At 49.1% G+C, this 14,124-nt stretch overlaps 1 protein-coding gene across 3 annotated transcripts in view; it reads left to right on the top strand.

Annotated features, from left to right (window-relative positions):
• The window catches only part of Gnao1 (G protein subunit alpha o1), a 158,198-nt gene that overhangs the window by 121,704 nt on the left and 22,370 nt on the right, over positions 1–14,124 (top strand). For all 3 annotated transcript variants that reach the window (XM_031340888.1, XM_031340887.1, XM_031340889.1), the window contains exon 4: positions 11,170–11,330. In XM_031340888.1, coding sequence (XP_031196748.1) covers positions 11,170–11,330 — 161 coding nt within the window. The remainder of the gene's footprint in view (positions 1–11,169; positions 11,331–14,124) is intronic.

Consider the following 14,124-nt stretch of genomic DNA (forward strand, 5'->3'; position numbering starts at 1 on the left):
CCACTTGGGTCCCAGGGATCCAACTCAAGTCCTCAAGCTTGGCAGCAAGAGCTTTATCCACTAAGCCCTCTCATTGGTCTAGCGAGGAAGTTTCTGACCACTCTGATGAATGGTGCAGAAACTGGGTCTACAAGGATGTCCGTGAATGATCTGGAGAAGGGTACCAGTCTGCCAAACTATCAGCCTCCCATCCTGCCTCTGCCTGCCCCATCGTGTGTGTAGAGTCCCAGAATCCATCTTTTCTCTTCCCTAATTGGGTTGCTAACATCAGCTGGCGAGGCAGCCCTAATTAAACCATTCATCTTTGTTACTCTGTGTTCTGAGGCTATGAGGTTGGCTATTATCACTTTTCTCTCTTTTTGACCAAACACTCTGTAGATAATCTGAATCTGCTCTTGTTCATTTCTTAGAAATTCTGTCTACCCGATTTGAGTTCTTTTGTCCTTTCTTAAAACACTGGGCTCAGAAGAGAGGATGAAGAGGAGGGGGCAGCATGAATTTGAAATTTTCTGTCCCGTTCACCAAAGCTGATTTGTGAGTGAATGGAGCCTGCTTGATGCTGCTCAGAGTGGGTCTGTACCTACCCAGGAGAGAAGGGCATCAGGAGAAGAACTGGAGGCCCCAGCGGGTATATGGTTGGAGCTTCGAGCATATACCATTAGTTACTGTGCTTGGTACCTGTAGAAGCTGGGTGACAAACACCACTCCCCATGAAGGTTGAACTGTCTGCTACTGTTGCTGACAAAGTGAGCGGGGCCTTCCTCCTGCATTTGATGGTCCCATTCTCCCCCGCCCCCTCATCTCCTCTTGCTCCCACCAAGTCCCTTGTACCTGTTTCACACAGGCACTAGTGGGGCTCCAGACTTGCAGCTCAGCATTTGTTATGAGAAACTCTGCAAGAAGCATTTCCCCTTGCAATAGCTGCTCCACCACAGAACCCCACCCTGCCTCATGAGGGAGACTAGCATCCTGTGTGAGGCCAGGCCCATCTGGGCACCAGGGGGACATCCACTGCTTCAGCAGGCTGCTTCAGCTCCAGGTCCCGTCCTTGACCATAGGTCCCATTGATATCTAAGAAAGGTGCCGGGCTGTGTGGATGGCAGGGGCATTGTCTTAACTGGAGAGAGGAGGCAAGGCTGTAACTGCCAGATTCTCAGTGTTGCTGCGGGGGGTCTTTGGAAGGAATCATGAAGGTCCTCTCCTCCACAGTAAGCGGTGGGCACACACAGCCCCGCAACCCCAGAGATCCTGTGAGCTGATAGCATGCTGCGGGCATAGGTATTGCCCTGAGCCTTAAGCTCAAAGGTGAGAAGCTCCAAGCACATCTAGTCCCAGTCACCAAGTACCTGGTCTAGCCCAGTTTCTGCTACTGCCAAAGACGTGCCGCCATATCTAAAATGGATAGTGGTGGGTGCCACTTCCTCTGAGGGCCACTAATAGAGCAAGGATCAGGAGAACAGACTGCTGGAGATGGGAGGGAGCAGGGCCACTGCTTCCCCTTGAAGGGCTGAGTTCTAAGGCTCCAGTGTAGAGCAGAAGGCTCTCTGTGAGTGAAGGAAACACGATTGCTTTCTTAAATGTACAGGCCTCAGCCAGGTGTGGCCTCGGAATGCCACCCTGCTGCTCTCTGCCTGCTGATACGGCAGTGCCTTGTCTCAGCATCTGGGGTCTCTGCCCTTTGCCCCAGAGCTGTTAGCCAGCAGTCCAATAACATAGCCCTGGAGCACTGGGCCAGGCCCTGCCCTGCCCAGTCTGTGGAGCCCAGTTCCTCTTGTTGGTCTCTGCTCTCCTGCCCTCTGGTGGTGATGGAGACAACTGCAGCACATGGGGCGAGGTGGGGCCAGTGAAGGCCTTGGCTGCAGCTGGAGATCTGGGGGGTAGGAGGGGACACACGCCCATGCTCGCACTTCCATTTCACTTGGCCTCAAAGATTAGAGATGGAGGAAAACTCTGAGCGATCCAAAGCAGCTACTCAGATGGAAGGGGTTATTATTATAATTACTATGATTATTGTTATCAAGATTATCATGCCTGCCTGGAAAGTCTTGTACAAAGCAGGCTTATTTATGTCAGCTTGTTGTTTGTGTCTGAGGCGCTTCATCTCTCCTCATAATAACTAGCATTTGCGGGGCTCTTTCATGCTGCAGAGCTTTGTCACATCTTCAGCCCAGCTCATCTGCACAAATAGCCTTGTCACTGGGTGCCAGGAGAAGAGCAGAGGCTCCAGCCGGGTATGTGGTCTGTGCAAGGCCACTGGCAAACAGGCACAGGGCCAGGACTTGAACCTGGGTCACCAACTGAAGATGCCTATTCCTCTTCACTTTTACCCTTTTGTACCTCTGCTCTTGAGAAGACCTGGGTCTTTTGTGATCCTCTGACTCTCAGATTCTTTGCTGCCTATTCTAGAAAAATCTACATTGCACTCAGGAATACAGAAGGGTTCAGAAAACCCAAGTCTTAAAAGGCGTGGTTTGCCCACCTGTCTTCAAACAGTGAATGTATCTGGCACCTTGTAAGCTCATGGAGCAGATGGTGTTGGGGTGGGAGATGTGAGGCCAGAGTTGGCTTCACTTGACCATTACTAATGCTCACCCTGGGATATAGCACAGTACAGACAGGCATCAGTACATCTCTGAGACATTACAGCAAAAGTCAGCCTAGAGGCTGCCTGTGACCCAGCAGGTGGGAGCCAATACGCACAGTGGACAGGCCCTCACTGGGCCCTGGGGACTTACAGCTTTCTCCCCTAGTGGATTCTAGCTCTAGAGACCAGCTGGAGACAACTCTGGAACCACAACCTCTCTGGGTACCAATGGGCTGTCCCACGGGCTGACCGGACACAAGGTCTGAGTACTGCTCACAACACATGCTCAGCATCTGCCCTGCAGTCCTTGGTCTTGTAACCCATCCTTCATAGAAGGGGGTCTGCTATGTGCCTCCAATTCAAGGGCATCACTACTCTGATACCACCCTGGACATTCTCTGCGTCCCAGCAAGGGCCTAAGGCAGCCTGCTTCTTGGGAATGAGGCCAAGTTGCATCCCCCCCCCCAATCTCCTACCTACCACCTGCTATCATGCACGGGTCTCCACGAGTCGTCTAGAGCCCTGAGGTCCTCCAAAGTGATCTTATCCACACTGCATTCTATCAGTCCATTTGTATGTCTGCATTAGGAATGAGAGCCATTGAAGCGGAAAGGGTATATTATTTAAAACAGTAAGAATGGTCATGCCGTTTCTCTGTCATTGGTGTGATTTAGCCTATATATATAGATATAGATATAGATATATGTGCGTGTGAACATTCATATACATGTATATATATATACATATACACACATATATATACATACATATGTATGTATGTGTATATATATATACATACCAAGGATATGTGTGTGTGTATGTATATATATATATATATATATATATATATATATATATATATATATATATCCTCCTGGTGACCTCTAGAAGCCACACCTTCTCCCAGCCCCCTAATCCTAAATATATAAGAGCAGTGCTTGACTATTGATATTCAGCCCTACAGTCTCAGCTGTTCCTGAGAAGGGTCCTGACTTCCCTGGCCCCTGTCACTGTAGTGGTCCTGCTCACTGTGCATGCCCACAGCAGCTCAAGAGGTGGAAAAGCACATGCCCATCCGCCAGGGAGATGCAAGCACAGCTGACATCCTTCGCTGTGCCTCCTGTTGTTTCATACAATAACCCTGTGGAGAAAACAAGGATCCTGATTCATAGCAAGGACACTGGACCATGGCTTATACTGTGAGCCCAGGCTGAGACCAAGTCTGGGCCCACCCACCCAAGCCTTGCCACAGAGCAATGGGAGAAAATGCTTCCCTTCTGTTTCTGCTCTACAGCCAGCCTCAGGACAGTAGACAGTGTGCAGAAAGGGGCTCCGGCCCTCAAGCCCAGACAGGCACACACGTCTACAGACTCCTTCCGACACTACTAGCTGAGTTCTACAGCACTCTCTCCTGTCCAAAACATAGCCAGACTACAACACTGGAGTGTCATCCCAGCTGAGAGAGTAAGGAGCCACTCAGGCAAGAAACTTTACAGAATGGAGATACGAAATCCAGGATGCTGTCCACAGTTGGAGAAGAGAGGAGTCAGATGCCAGAAGAGCTCTGTGGGCTACAGCCATAGGAAAAGGATCTTCCGGAAGCCTTAACTTGAGCCTGGTTGCTTAGGAGGTAAAACACCCAGCACTATTGAGATACAAGTTCAAACATAAGGTGACCATCCAAGCAGTGTGTCCCATTAAATTTTAACAAAAGAGGGGACCAGGAAACCCTACCAGGAAGCCCAGTGGCACACATGGTTGCTGGCACAATAGAACCCAGGCACTGACTTTTCTTTCAACATTGATCTATCCCTGTCTTTTTGGCTTTGCCTTCATCAGTGGCCACTCCACACTCCTGAAGATTTTGAGACTCTTTATTGATCATTTCAACAAATATCTCCCCAGGGGATGGTTGAAGTACTGTGATTGGTTGTAAGTGTAATTTGACAATAATAGTACACCCCAAACTTTACATGGGCCAGTAGAATTATCTAGAGCATGTCTGTATGTCCCCAAATCAGAAGATAATGTCAGCCCCATCCACACTCAGACTGGCTTGAGGAAGGGTGTGTCTTCCTCCTGGGAACCTAGGGTCCTGCTGACAGCAGACAAGAGTAGAATCGTAGAGGTAGAGAGAAGAGCACCCAGCAGAAAGGGCCTGGCCAGTGGCAGAGGAAGGAGGCCTGGCTCTGCTAGAAGCTGGCCCTAGCTATGCCTTCTACATTTCAGCCGAGGCAGGATCCCATGGCATGCTCTCTAGAGATGGTAGCTCCAGAAGCATCCACTCAGAATCTCCAGGAGGCCAGACCTGGTATCTTCATCTTCAGACAACTGCAACCTCAGTCACTACAGACTGGTGACCTCATGCAGCAGACTGTGTTTCTCACAATTCTGGAAGCTGGGAGGTCCAAGGTCAAGATGCTGGAAGATGTCTCAGTCTGTGAGGGCCCACTTCCTGGTTCACAGACACTGTCTTCTTGCTCTATCCTTGTTCCACATGGTGGAAGGGGTAAGATTCTCATAGGTCTCTTAGAAGGACATTAATCCCCTTCATGAAGACTCTGTCTTCGAAACCCAGTCATACCTGCATGATGACTCCTACACCATCATCCTGAGAGATGAGATTTCAACAGAGAAGTTTGGGAGAATACAAACATTTGGGCTGGAGCACCTCATGAATCTACACCAAGGATAGGTCTGTGCTTTGCGAGACCTTATTTTCTCTGGGCACAGCACATCTGTTCACATCTGTGACCAGCAGGAGGGGCACAGTGCTGTGGAGCCATACTGGAAAAAAAGGTGCTGGAGTGTGAGCTGCACCTCTGGCTTAGGAGGAAGCCTAGACAAGATCGGGTGGGGGTGATTCCCGTTCCCTAGGCCTGAGGGCAGTCATGCATGGGGACAGGACAGACTTCCTGTTAATTGCTTGGTACCCTACCCAGGCTTCAAGGGATGTTAGTGAAGCTCCTCTTTCTCTCTAGCTGTATCTGAGATGGGTCTTGAGCTGTCAGCTATAGCATAATACATGCTAGGGCCAAGTCTGACATTAAAATGCCAAAGAGCCTTCATCACATAAGATTAGCTGTGCAGCAGCTGGATACAGGGCACTGTGAGCTCAAGGTACAATGAGAGGTCAAGGGATCACCCTGCCCCAAGGAACAGCCACATTCAGCAACGGCCACATCATGGAGAAGGGACAGTCAAGGTAGGCATGGCCAGGGCAAAAGTACCCTGCACCAATGGAGCACCTGAGAGGGATTGCTAGCCTGATAGGGATCAGCTAATGGGAGGAAAGGAGTGTGTGTGGCGAGGGCCCATCAGTGGGACAAGTGCAGAGTCTGAAGACAGGCAGTTGGATGCACTTAGTGGGACATGATGATGATTTCAGAACTTAGAAACAATGGGAAACCAAAGAACATAAACGGGGAGAGTGTAAGCTATTCACAAACAAACAGCTCTTGTAAACATTCACATTAGGTTTGATTGTGAGTGCTCTGAAAACAGTTGTTGAAATATGACAGTTTTGTTTTACAATTAAAAACTAAACAGTTGAAGTCATGTTAGCACCACTTGCATGCCGTTGTCAGGACCTGGGTTATTTTCAGATCACTGTTCCACCCTTCCTAGGTGCTGATGCCACCCAGCTGCTGGAGCTCCAGCTGCCACATGTTAAGTTTTGAGTACTAGGAAGGAAAGGGGCTGGGGTGGGGTGAGAAAAAGGTATCCCTTCTGATTATTATTTATTCATGAATCCATTCATGTACAGCACTAGGAATTGAGTTTGTTTCCTTGGCCTTGTGGATAATATCTTTATTTACTTCCAAACTTCATTTATTTATTTAGTGTACAGAGAAGAGAGGAACTAAGCATGTCTGTGGATATCAGAGAACAAAGTGTAGGATTCTCCTTCCACAATGTGGGTGGATCCCAGGGATCAAACTCAGGTGGAAGGGACTGGACCTTTACCCACAGAACCATTATTATTGGCCCTGGATCTTTTCTTTAAAATGATAGCTTCTTGTTCTGTTTGAGCCTACTTCTGTTGGAGAATTAATTTGTTGAATCATCATCCTAACTGCTTACGATCATTAAGACGGGTACCCTTTTAGTTCCAGAATGACCCTGGCCATTGTGCCCAGATAAAAATTTGGAGTTCTGCCAGGCAGTGGTGGTGCATACCCTTAATCCCAGCACTTGGGAAGGAGAGGCAGGCAGATCTCTGAGTTTGAGGCTAGCCTGGTCTACAGAGTGAGTTCCAGGACAACAAAGGCTACATATGAAACTTTGTCTCAAAAAAAACCAAACAAACAAACAAAAATGGGGGCCCACACCTTTGATCCCAGCACTTGGGAGGCAGAGGCAGGCGGATTTCTGAGTTCAAGACTAGCCTGGTCTACAGAGTGAGTTCCAGGACAGCCAGGGCTATACAGAGAAACCCTGTCTTGAAAAACCAAAAAAAAAAAAAAAAAAATGGGATTCTTTTGCTAAAGAAAAAGGGAGTCTTGGTGTTAAGACACTAGTGATCCTAGTGATCTCTGGCTATGTGGTACCCAGGCTGCAGAGAGCAAGACTGAGGCCACAAGTGAGGCTGTTGAGGACATAAAGAATGGGGGCAGCTGTCCATGGCCTCTGCCTGGCTTCTCTGCCAGGTGGGTAGCCTGAGAGGTAAAGTCGCAGATGGAGGAGATGAAAAGGGACCAGGGACAGACAGGGACTAGCATGGAGTCCTCCCTCTCAGTTCTCATGGGGAGGAGGGAGAGGTCTGGACCCCTGAGCTGTGTGTGGAGAACCCCAGGACAACCCCTTCTACAGCTGCAGACAGGAAGCATAAAACTCCACATATTCCACATCCCCCATCTGGGAACAAAGTAGCCTTATGGGGGCCCACAGTTTATCTACACACAGCCTCTATGTACCCCCCCCCCCACAGACACACACACACTCATCCTCTATGTGGACGTGACATGGCTCTGGTCACTGGAATTAGAGAATGATTCAGGTCCACCAGAAGCCTTGCTGGCCTGCCCATGGACCCCTTGAGTCCTGCCCTGTTCTAAATCTGTCAGTGCACCGGACTGACAGGCTCCAAGGGGGATGGGGACTGAGGTACTTGGGGACTCTAGCTAGGTCCACTGGCTGCTCCCACAGGTAGTAAGACAGACCCAGAGACGTCAAGAGATGCCCCAAGGGCAGCCAGGCCAGGCAGAGCAAGCAGAAGCAGGTCCCTGAGTCACACAGGGCCTGAAGCTGTTTTTAGCTTCAGGTGGAGGCTGCACCCCCTTCTCCTCCCACCCCTCCTTGAGTCATTCTCGCTGCCTGGGGCACCAAATGTCCAGACTCACCCATTTTCCAGAATGACCCTGGAAAACCAGGCTGCCTTAGTGAACACCCTCCCCCCACCAAAAGAAAAAAGAAAAAATCAGGCGAGGTGGCTTAGAGATGCAGGTGTTTGGAACACTGTCCTCAAAGCACTGTGTCTGGGTTAGCATGGTAGGTGTGGCCTTCCAATTTCCTGCCAGGAGTCACTTCCTTCTTGGAGCAAGCAGGAAGAATACAGCTGACAACTTTCTCATGAATCTTAGGCAATAGTCAAGCTCTAACAAAGAAAAAAGCCACCAGTCAGACATCAGGGTTCCAGAGAAGTCTTTAAGCAGCAGAAGCCCCACTCACACTTTCCACAGAACCTTCTGTTTGCCACAGACCTTCCAGGGGTTGAGCTGTTTCCTTTGACTCTCTCACCCTCTCCCCCCCAGGGGATCCTGAGGACTGTTACAGTGCCCACTCACTTCCCCAACTAGCTAGCTAGCGGGTATATAATCCTGGTTTTAAAAGGGCTCAAAGCATAACTATGCAGGCGAAAATATGGCAAGGCAAGTTGCTGGACACTGTCTGCCCAACCCAGGTGAACCCATTAGCTTCCTCCATTCTGACCCTGCATTGTTGCTTTCCGTCTGTCCTCTAGTGACACGTGTATTGTTAGCCCAGGAATTTTCAAATGGAGCAAGCTTACAAGGGTGTGTCCCCTAAGGTCTGTGTCTCTCAACCTGTGATAAGCCTCTAAAAATACAACCTTGAGAAAGAAACAGAGAAGCAATGTTCCCGGGTCCCTTAACCTCTCTGGAGCCCTGACGAACACCCATAGGTGCTATGTTACCAAGTACCACAGCCAACACATGGAACAGACCTCCTCTAAACTCAGCTACTTGGCTCAGAGACCTGCTGTGGGGTCCACTCTGTGTATGTATCTCAAGTCCACTGCCAGGATGAATGGGAGGGAGCCCGGGCACATTCCTGGTGATGGCAGTGGCCTACAGCAACCAACTGAAGCAAGCAATATGCATCCTATTGGAATCGGCACACCACCACCCCATGTCATCCTGTGAGCCAAGGGAAGTCCTGTTCTCTGAATTCTCCTCTGTTGAAAGAACTCAAATGAGGCACCCAGACAGAGGGGGCTGGACAGTTGGCTCAGCAGTTAGGAGCACTGGCCATTCTCCCAGGGAACCCGATGCCCTCTGCTGGCCTCCACAGGTACACACATGGTACACAGATAAGCAGGCACCTACACACATAAAGTAACAATTTTTAGAAAGGAAGTAGGGTTCGTTTCAGAGTAAAGAAAAACACTCTCAAAGAGAGCAAGTGGACAGTGGCCACAGGAGGGAACTGCTGTACCAACCCACACTTCGGACAGGCTTCATACTGTTCCTCATATCTCCAGAACTGACTGCCTTTCCAGATGGTATTCAACAGACCCATTTGAATCAGCTCTAAAGGGAGGAGACCGGAGTCTTTGCTCTTTACCAGAAAGTCTCCCTAAATAGGAATCTTACAAATCTTACAAGGTTTGATACCCCGTACCCTTCTCCCATATCTGTCTTACTCTGAGACAGTCTTGATGTGTGGTCCTGACCTGCCTGCCTCACGAATGCTGAGCTTACAGATAGGGGGTGTCTATTATTATTATTGTTGTTGTTGTTGTTGTTGTTATTATTATTATTATTATTATTATTACAACAACAGTGCAGAAGGCATGTTCCCTCCACCTAGGGCCCAAGATTCAACTCAGATCCCATTCTCCCAGCTGGGGTTCAGGAGCCCCAGTTGAAGTCCCCAGTTTTACAGCTTCTGGTGAGGAAGGATCATCCCGAATGACCTTCAAGCCTGCTAATTCCTCACTAGCTAACTACCACTGTAGCCACAGGTCTGGGAAGCAGGAAGTGTTTTCTGCCCACAGGAAGCAGGGAAGAGGAATGAACAGAAATTGAAAAAGCAGCCGGTCATACTGTTCTTGTGGCTCAGGTGGTTGTGAAGGTCTAAGCAAGCAGTGCGTGTGCACTGCTGTCCTTGGTAAACCGTACAGAGCTGCTAGTGTGTGCACAGCAGTGGCAACAGAGCAGCCCTGTGGCTCCCAAGAGCCTTTTCGACAATAGTGTTCATGTGCTTATTCTGAATTCTTATCGCCTCTGAAAAACGAGTGAGCCCTGCTTGTTCTGTAGCTGAGGAGTGGGCTTGAAGAGCCTGTGGATTACCCAGGACTTTCCCTGCAGCTGCTAAGAGTCGTGGCCTCTACTCATGTGCCTTAAGCACATTCAACTGTGCCCTTCAGACCAGGAGCAGGAACAGGAACGAGCTTGGGTGCCACTAATCGTCCCTTTTCCCGCTCCTGGATTACATAGCAGGCCTGATGGCCACAGGTCACAGAAAACTGAGTACAAATGGGAAAAATTACATTTTAAGCTGGGCTCAGTGGCATACACATGCAATCTCAGAACTAAGTTGAGGTAGGAAAACCATAGAGTTCTTGTGAATGAGTCAGTATTGACATGAGTTAAGCATCTATGAAAGGATTAGCTTCACATAACCTGTAAAGTATAACTCCACCCAGGTCCAGTCCCTTAGCCAACCAGAGTTCTCAAATAACCAGACCCTTTCCCAGGTAGAGACAAGTTCCAAGGACTTGCTCTCTCAGATAGGAAAATAGGAAATTACAACTCTAACCCAAGATGGCCTGCTTTAAAATATTATTCCCCTGCCCAAGGGTAGGAAAAATCCTGTGCAAAAGCCTCGTTTTCAGACAGATGGAAACAGATGGAAGTAGAGATGTTTGGGGAATAGAAAGGTGGAGAGCTGAGCCTGACCATGGAGTTTGTTACTCTAGAGCAGTGGTTCCCAAAGTTCCTAATGCTGTGACCCTTGAATACAGTCCCTCATGCTGTGGTGAGCCCAACCATAGCATTGTTTCCATTGCTACTTCCTAACTGTGATTTGGCTAACTGTTGTGCATTGCAAGGTAAATACCTGTGTTTTCCAATGGTCTTAGGCAACTTCCATGAAAGGATCTTTTGACCCCCAGAAAGGGGGCCGAGACCCACAGTTTGAGAATCTCTTTTCTAGAACCTTTTCTTGACACAGAATGGCTTTGGAGGAAAGTGAGGCCCAAAGCCCTAGGCTCCTAGAACCACTCACATCTCCTGAGCATGCAGGCACTGAGTGGTATCTTGCCATGGGCCAGCTATCCTGGTAGAGATTGCCCTGGAAGCCTCACCACGGTCTCAGAGCAATGTGTCCCTCTGTCCTTGCAGGCGGACTCCAAGATGGTGTGTGATGTGGTGAGTCGTATGGAAGACACTGAACCGTTCTCTGCAGAACTTCTTTCGGCCATGATGCGACTCTGGGGCGACTCAGGGATCCAGGAGTGCTTCAACCGATCTCGGGAGTATCAGCTCAATGACTCTGCCAAATAGTAAGTGCACTCACAGGCTGGAGGCTGGGGGGCGAGGGGGATGCAGGCACAGGGATAGGAGGCTCAGGAACTGGTGAGAAGGGAAAGATTCTGGCTGAGAAACCTCAAGGAAGTGGCATCAGGGAGGGACAAGAACTTTACTTCCTGTGCCCAGGAGGAGGAAGATGTCAGGGAAAAGAAAAAGCAAAGAGACAAACACACAGGAAGATTCTGGAGGACAGGAACCTGGTCACCACCCGTGACGGGTTAAATATGCTTGGCCTGGTGGAAAGCAGCACCTTTAGGAGGTGTGGCCTTGTTAGAGGAAGTGTGTAGGCGGGCTTTGAGATGTCTTAGTGCTCAAGCTCGCTCAAGGCAGGAGAGCCTCCTGTGGCTGACTTCAAAGCAAGATGCAGAACTCTAAGCTCCTCCAGCTCCAGTCTGCCTGCCCCTGCCACGCTTCCTACTGTGATGATAATGGACCAGACCTCTGAACCTGTAAGCCAGCCCCAATGAATGGCCTTTAGAAGAGCTGCCTTGGTCACAGTGTCTCCAGCAATAAAACCCTCTCTTCTCCTGGACCATGTCTGTACCCTGACAGAGGAGGTTGCAGACTCGCAGGTAGGGTTTGTTTCTTCTAGATAACCCAGGCCAGAAGTATGAACCAAGAACTATAGAGCAGCCAGTTGTGGTAGAAGGTATCTTTAATCCTAGCACTCTGGAAATGGAAGCAGGCAGATCCTTGTGAAGCAAGGGCCAACCTGGTCTACAGAGAATTCCAGGCCAGCCAGGGCTATATAGACAAATCCTATCTCAAGCAACCAAAGCACATACACAAAAAAACAACAACAAAAATATACAGGCAGAAAGCCATACAGACAGTGCCTGTCTTCAGTTTCTATAGACTTGGGTCTGAGCTTTAGCTTGAACACTTGCTTAGTGCATGCTGGATCCTGGACAATATTTAGCACCACAAAAATAAATTTCTGAAATGTGTGTGAAAATGTTATAAGGAACCCCATTACTTTATGTGTTTTTTAAAAACTCTTTATTTTTTTTTTTATTTTTTAATCACTTTGCTTTGTTTTGAGAGGTAGGGTCTTATGTAACCCAGGCTAGCCTCAGACTCTGTGCAGCTGATGATGACCTTGAACTCTTGACCTTCCTAATTCTGCCTCCCGAGTGCTGGTGCCACTCCCAGATCTCTTCTAGCTTTAAAATAAAAAAAGCAAGAAATAAGTAGTCCCCAGCCAAGAACTAGACTAATTAAGCAAGCATATATCTCTCAGTGTTGTGCTGTAACTAGATAAAGAGGGAAAAAAAAAGGGAGGTTGAGGCAGAGAAGATGAAGAGACTTGAGGAGCGGTAAAGGCCACAGCTGAGGAAGTGTCTCAGCCCTCCCTGTGTGACAGTAGGGTGGCAGCCTGTTGAGCTCTGCCACCCTCTCCCCATGGGTGGCTCTAGAGTCCTGGGATGGATGGCACCCTGGGGTTGTATGTTGGCAATGAGGGTGCCCTAGCTTTTGTAATCTTGTACCCCGGCTTTCCAGGAGAGTTCGCAGTGAGCTGCTGTGGGCTTTACCCAGCATAGACAGATACGTGTACAGTGTTGAAGGATAGCTGTGACTCACATTGTCACTGCTTCTCAGCTGGGACCTGATTCTGGAGGCATTCATCACTGTCAGCACTAGGGGGTGGTGCTTCAGGCACCTAGAGGCCGGACATCCTACACTGGACAGGACAGCCCCAAAACATCTGGTCCAAACTGGTCAACGGGTACAAAACATCAGTGGTGCTGAGATTAACAAACCATGACTCTGGGTAAGATAATAGATACTTGCTCAGGAAGTGGAGGCCTGAGGGTAGTAGCAAGTTTGAGGCTAGCCTGGGCTATACAGTGAGCCCCTGACTCAAAATAAAAAACTTAAAACTGCAATCTGCATTATACTAGTATAGCCAGCTGGGCCCAACAGACTAGCACTCACTATACCATGCGGGCATTTCAGTGGCTATGATGGCAGCCAATAAACTAGGGACCTGTCTGAATTAGTATTTCCATTGCTGTGAAAAGACAGGGCTGGCCTACAGTTTCACAGGTTTAGTCCATTATCATCACAGCAGGAAGCATGGCAGGGTGCAGGCAGACAAGATGCTGGAGAAGGAGCTGAGAGCTCTACATCTTGAACTGAAGGCAGCCAGGAGGGACTGGAGTCCACACTGGGCAGAGCTTGAGCATAGGCTACCTCAAAGCCCACCCCCAAAGTGACATACTTCCTCCAACTAGACCACACCTACTCCAACAAAGCCACACCTCCTAATAGTGCCACTCCCTATGGACCAAGAACTCAAACACATTGAGTCTGTGGGGGCCATTTCTGTTCAAACAACCACGGGGCCAGAGTAAGACCCAGAGCCTCTTCCCATTTCTCACACCTGCGTGGGATTGTACATAGGCAGCTAGGCTGTGGACACCCAGCCCACCCCAAGCCCTGTGAGCTCTCAGGGACACCTTGGTGAGCAGAGATCCAAACTCCCTGTGTGCACTCAGATCATAGGCTGAGAATGGCCTCCGAAACAAGACAGAGAAATCTCAGTCAGCTCCCTCCAAGACCTCCAGGGCAGCCCTTGGACGCTAGAGCTTCCCTGCCCACCTGTCCCCTGCTGGTCTCCAGGCTAGGGTTGACTCTCTTCCACGAGGACTGTCAGGGGCCCCAGAGGGCCTACTGGCCTCAGACTGTCTTCTAGGGGTCCACCAAATATTCCTCTGAAATGTTACCATTTTTGTTTTGTTTTGTTTTTTGTTTTTTTTTTTTTTT

The sequence above is a fragment of the Mastomys coucha genome, unplaced genomic scaffold, assembly GCF_008632895.1.
Source record: "Mastomys coucha isolate ucsf_1 unplaced genomic scaffold, UCSF_Mcou_1 pScaffold22, whole genome shotgun sequence".
NCBI classification, from domain to species: Eukaryota; Metazoa; Chordata; class Mammalia; order Rodentia; family Muridae; genus Mastomys; species Mastomys coucha.